General features: G+C 42.8%; 1 protein-coding gene across 1 annotated transcript in view; it reads right to left on the bottom strand.

Annotated features, from left to right (window-relative positions):
* The window catches only part of GALNT12 (polypeptide N-acetylgalactosaminyltransferase 12), a 138,972-nt gene extending 134,480 nt beyond the window's left edge, over window positions 1-4,492 (bottom strand). The window contains exon 1 of the mRNA XM_089681039.1: window positions 3,895-4,492. Coding sequence (XP_089537165.1) covers window positions 3,895-4,313 — 419 coding nt within the window. The 5' untranslated portion in view covers window positions 4,314-4,492. The remainder of the gene's footprint in view (window positions 1-3,894) is intronic.
* Between the last annotated feature and the right edge of the window lie 1,508 nt (window positions 4,493-6,000).

Below are 6,000 nucleotides of genomic sequence, written 5' to 3' on the forward strand. Positions count from 1 at the left end.
AGCTTCAGCGTGTGCAAGGTACCATGAATTCTCTTCAGTACCAGGAGATATTGGATGGAAACGTGATGCAGTCCGTCACACACCTGAGGCTTGGGAGACGTTGGACCTTTCAACAGGACAATGATCCCAAGCATACCTCCAAGTCCACTAGAGCATGGTTGCAGAGGAAAGGCTGGAACATTTTGGAGTGGCCATCGCAGTCACCAGACTTAAATCCGATTGAGAACCTCTGGTGGGACTTAAAGAAAGCAGTTGCAGTGCGCAAGCCTAAGAATGTGACTGAACTGGAGGCCTTTGCCCATGAAGAATGGGCGAAGATACCCGTAGATCGCTGCAAGACACTTGTGTCAAGCTATGCTTCACGTTTAAAAGCTGTTATAACTGTAAAAGGATGCTGTACTAAGTACTAAGATTGAATGTCACTTGGGGGTTGAATAAAACTGATAATGCTGTGAGCACAGAAAAGACATTTGTGGTTATTTCATTATAACTGTTATGTTATATTTGTCTGACCTACAAGTGCCTCTTTAATGTAAATGTAAGCAAGATGACTGAATGATCAAAAGCAATGTCAAACTGGCCAAAACACTCAATTTCAGTGGGGGTTGAATAATTTTGGCCACAACTGTATGTCCTGGGCTCCGCTTGCCCATCTGTGGGCCAAGACTGGTTCGGTGGGTACCACGGGATGTGGTATAGAGGAGGAAGGAGAGCGGACACATCTGCTCTGCTCCCCTCCCCTCCCCTCCTTCTCCTGACCTGGAGGTGATGTGACATATCAAATCAAACCGGTGTAATTGGTGTAGTCTTTGAGAAAGTACGTTATGCATATTGCATTTGGTGTTTCTATGTGACCTAGTGAAGTCTTCCTAAAAGATTTGATACATTTTCTTTGTTCTGTTACTGTGACGATCATGGAGCACCTCTGTGCATTCTATATAATGGTTTTTTTCTTTTTTATATTCTTTTTTGAAAACCTTCAATAAAAAACAAACTATTAACACTTCTATTTCTGAAAGCATTCTTAGTCTTAATAAACTCACAACAGTAAAATCAGTCTATATATGCACTGTGAAACATAAAGGGTTAATCCTCTGCATTGAGTAAAAAACGCCATTTGAGCCTGACTTCTCTGATCCTTCCCCTTCTTCCAGTGCCCCCCTCTCCTTATAAGACATATCGCGTGGAGTCACTCTACACATGCTCAGTTTGGTAGATTAAGACCCTGATCTGTCCCTGGACAAGTATTTTTTTTTCAATAATTTACACTCCCCGGCATTGGCTCCTTTTCTATTTAAACACTCTCTTCAAATCACTCTCAATCTTTGGCACAATCTGGTCATGCTCACCTTTCACCTTGGTATGCTGTACACACAGAACAATTACATGTGTGTAAAAGGGGGGCCAGGGACATTATGGACTGTTCACACTTGCAGCACTCTCTGCAGTAGAACAGCACCCGTCAGGCATTCAAGACATGGTACTGCTGCCTCCTGAATCCCTTCTTTTTTACCTCAAAGATTTTTCTATGTAAATACCGCGTTTGGCTTGACCTTGCAATGTGGCCTCACTCACTTGAATGGGTCACATTGGGCACAGTACTGCCTGTTGAAAAAGACAAGGGATATCATTTTTGCTGTGGCATGTTCTCTTCAACTCATCTTTGTACTACCTCCGAATTTTTATGGACACCAATTTGCAAGTCTAAAGTGGCTATAAAGTTTTCCGAGTATGCTCCGGTCTCACATATTTCTGCCTGCCTAAAGTTGTCAATCAAGGCTGATAAAGCAAATATTATCTAAATACAACAGGAATGTGTATTTCTTTTTGTATTGAATCATGGAGTGCTGTGTATATTTCTTCCAGTTCTGTGCAGTAAAAAAGCATGAAACTTTTCCTTTAACTTTTTTGTAACACAGACCAGTCACTGCTGCTCTCTCTCCTTGGCAAGGATGACTGGTTATGACTCCGACCCCTCCTGTAGTTTTCTGTAGTGGGTGGACCTGCTGTGTTCTTCTCTGCTGTCTGCACAGGTTATGTCCAGCACAGTGATATTGCCACTACTGTGTTCCAATATACAGTGAAGGAAATAAGTATTTGATCCCCTGCTGATTTTGAATGATACGCAAAGGCATTTAGCGTACTCAAAGTGGATTCATATGGTTTGTGGCTATTGAAGGAAGTACTGTATATATTTAATGTAGGTTTGTTTTTGCCTGATGTTCATAGTTAAAGGTTTACAGTGGTCAGGGCCGTCTTAATGCATGGGTATCCCTGGGCAATACCCAGGGGCCCCAGATGCATGGGGGCTCCATGATAATCTGGCATACATCATACTCGCTAACCCTTGCAGATTTGCTGGGACAGTCATGCTTTTTGCCAAGCTGACCCAGGATGGCCATGTTCCAGGCAGAGCCCAGGAACCTGTACTGTGCTCTCCTGATCCCCCTATACTGTGCCCTTTTGCCTCCCCCTGTACTGTGTCCTTTGTGTTGATTAGTCTTTGATTTATGGCAGGTTTTCTTATTGTTAAAATCAATATTGGTGAAAGTAATAAAAATAGGTTTAATTCTATCAACTATTTATACTTTAATTCTTGAGAGAGGGTGCATAAATTGGAGCAGGCTGGTAAGACCCCAGTGCATGACTTTGCCCAAGGGCCCATAATGCTATTAAAGGGTTACTAAACCCACAACAGTAAAATCAAACTGTATATGTAGTAAAGCATGTTTGTTATACTCACTGTGGAACCTAAGGGTTTAATCCTCCGCATTGTGTAAAAAGGCTATTTGAGCCTGACTTCTCTGATCCTCCCCTTCTTCCAGTGCCCCCCTTATCTCCTGATAAAATATATTGTGTGGGGTCACTCTGTACATACTCAGTTTGGTGTGTATTGCTAGAGAGGTATTTTTTTTCTTGGGAGAGTGCATGTGATCAGCACAGGGTCAATCCGCGCTGTCCAGACGGAGGTCAAGGGTTCTGCATCCTCCTAGAGCAGAATGAAAACACCTCTGACAAGCTTTAACATGTGGTCTGCTGGACGCTGATAGAAGTCACAAGACTGCTCTAACTGCTGATGAGAAAAGGTATTTAGCAGATTCTATTACCTAAAATAATTGCACTTCCATGTTCTGTGTACTGTGGAAGACCAGATATAGTGAATGCAGGGTCCTAGGTTTAGTAACACTTTAAGACGGCCCTAGCAGTGGTTCTTTCATAATCTATCAGTTCTTTCAAATGAACTGCTCTTCTCCCCAAAGTGTATACCCTAAAGAACACAAAGGCTGCTTTCACACTGATCCATTTTATTCCGGGTTTGCGTACAAAAAAGTGGAAGAAAAAAGCATGACAAATCCTATGGAACTCTTCACACAGATCAGTTGAAGGTCAGTTGCATTTTTTTTTTAACTTCCTGCATTTTTGGTGCGGTAAAAAAAAAAAAAAAACTGCAGCAAGAAAAAAAAATGCACCTCCCCATTGACGTGAATGTTAAACGCATCAAAAAGTGGCAAACTGCGTTTTTTGAGTCACTTTTTTGAGTTTTTTTTTTAATTCAGATGCAAAATGCACTTGAAATGCCAGCAAAATGCATACTGCATTTTTGCAATGGAGCAGCGTGCAAGTAGCCTAAAGAGAACTTTACAAGTCAATAGCCACGGCCTTATATCCATACCTAATCTTTTCTCTGGACACTAACATATACTGAGTACAATCACAAGGGATGAGAGCCTAGCTTCACCTTGTCTATCCTGTATGAGTGGAAGAGCCTAGCTTCACCTCGTCTATCCTGTATGAGTGGAAAAACAAAATGCAAAAACACTCATAGTGCCAACAAAGCATAATCCTACCAATGTGAAAATAAATTGTTCTGTATATTACAGAACTCAAACTTACAATGGATTCCATCGTTCCTCCAGTCGACGATGTAATGAGATTCTATCGCTGAGGTAGATGTTTATTTGATGTTTGTTGATGCTGTCCTCTTCCAGCTTTTTTTCGTCGCCATCAAGGTTGAGATTCACTGCTCGCCCAAGCTCTCCCAAGGCATTAGGATCGAGCGGTGGCTTTTCATATACTGGCCTCTTAAGCTGTTCATCGCTCAATTCATTTTGTATAGCAGCCTCTTCCCTGGGTATCACATGCTTCTCTACTTTATGTCCCTCAGAGTTCTGGCTACTACCATCGTCCACCCCTTTACTTAGCAGCAGGAACCCAAAGAACAATACACAGGCTATAGCCACCAACACAAATATACTCTTCCTCCTCCTGTGTGGCAACCAAGGACCGAGAACGCCACGTCTCCTTTTACTCATTATGTAAAAGAGTGCTTACTGACCTAAGAAAGTGCGTTTCTAGTTCAGTGTTTTCAGAGGCTTACAGTGATCTTCTAGAATATTACTAAAATGTACAAATTCACATCCACAACTACACTCGTCTACGGTGTATCTGCAAAGATTGAACATTAAAATGTCTAACAAGCCCCTTCAATAGTTTTCAAATACCTACTTTATAGATATAACATATAGTACATAACAAATATTAAAAATTATATATATATATATATATATATATATATATATATATTAGTGCCTGAGCTTTAAAACTTGGTTTTCAAGGTATTCTTTAAATGATCAATTATTCTATATTTTAATGAATAAACAGTCTTCTTATAGATGAATGATCAATGATCCTATATATGCACGATCAAATATCTTGCATACAAATAAGTATACTGTATTCACTGTTTAACAAATGAGTGATCTATTATCTAAAATATCGGCTAGCATCCAATCTATGAATGATGAATTAACCTATATCTGATCAGCGATCCTACATCTGATCAGCGATCCTACATCTGATCAGCGATCCTACATCTGATCAGCGATCCTACATCTGATCAGCGATCCTACATCTGATCAGCGATCCTATATACAAATGATCTATTGTCCAAGATATGGAATGCTCTATACCATGAATGATCAAGTCTCAGGTGTAGGGAAATGCCAGCGTTGTCACTCCAGCTACGTGTACAGCGATAGTGTAGGAGGAAACCCGCTCCCACCCGGCGACCAATCCCAATGAATCACCTTCTTAGCGATGCAGGAACAGGCCAGCATTCACCTGTCTAGCTCATTATCTATACACCCCTCCCACTTCCCTCAGCTGATCACCTGTGACCTACGAGCAATAAACATTAGAATCCCACAAACACATCGCAGCTTCCGCAACAAGCAAACTTTGTCGGCCGACTATCAGCCCTGCGCTGGGTTCACAGCTGACTTGGTCCTTCCTCCTCCCTCAGCTCCGCACGATAAGGGTTCCCCCTCCAGCCCAGCTTGTCTTTCCCTGGTCCCAACACCGGGGTGATAGTTCCTGTTCCTGGGGCTGTACGGTCCGGCAGCCTTCCTACGAAAAGTCCGGCAGTACTTATGACTCGCTAACGTCTTCCTCTTCCTTCTGTCACCTTACTCCTCACACCACACCCCTCTCCTGACCCCGCCTACTCCGGCAAACCCTCTCACGGCTTCTTGGCGTCAAAGGCTTCTTGTACAGCGCCTCGCGTTTGGCCCACAATAGAGGAAAAAGGCCACCTAAAGTCGGGTTTTTAGCTATTAAAAATGACCAGTGATGCCAATAGTCTGTAAAGAGCAGGGGCGGACTGACCACTCATGGGGCCCCTACTGACCCCGGGCCCTCGGGCAGTGTCAGTTCAGTCCGCCCCCCGGTAAAGAGTGTTATTGCTGGTTAATAGATGTTGATAGGACTGGAGAAAACGAGGCATGTGAGGAAGTGGGAGTGGCTTAAAGGTGGACACCAGGTAGGATCTCATCCCTTTAAACCAAACACATTAATTACCCAGGTTCTGTGGATGATGAGGGTGGTAATGCCCTGCAGAGGATTTACCCCCCCCCCCTTCCTGACAAGGCCATCTGCATTACTTTAAAGCGGAGCTCCACCCAAAAAGAGAAGTTCCCCTTTAAGGACTGCTCCCCATTAAGG

This window comes from Staurois parvus, unplaced genomic scaffold (genome assembly GCF_062004578.1).
Source record: "Staurois parvus isolate SC_StPar_1 unplaced genomic scaffold, SC_StPar_1.0 ptg000257l, whole genome shotgun sequence".
In the NCBI taxonomy this organism is placed as follows: Eukaryota; Metazoa; Chordata; class Amphibia; order Anura; family Ranidae; genus Staurois; species Staurois parvus.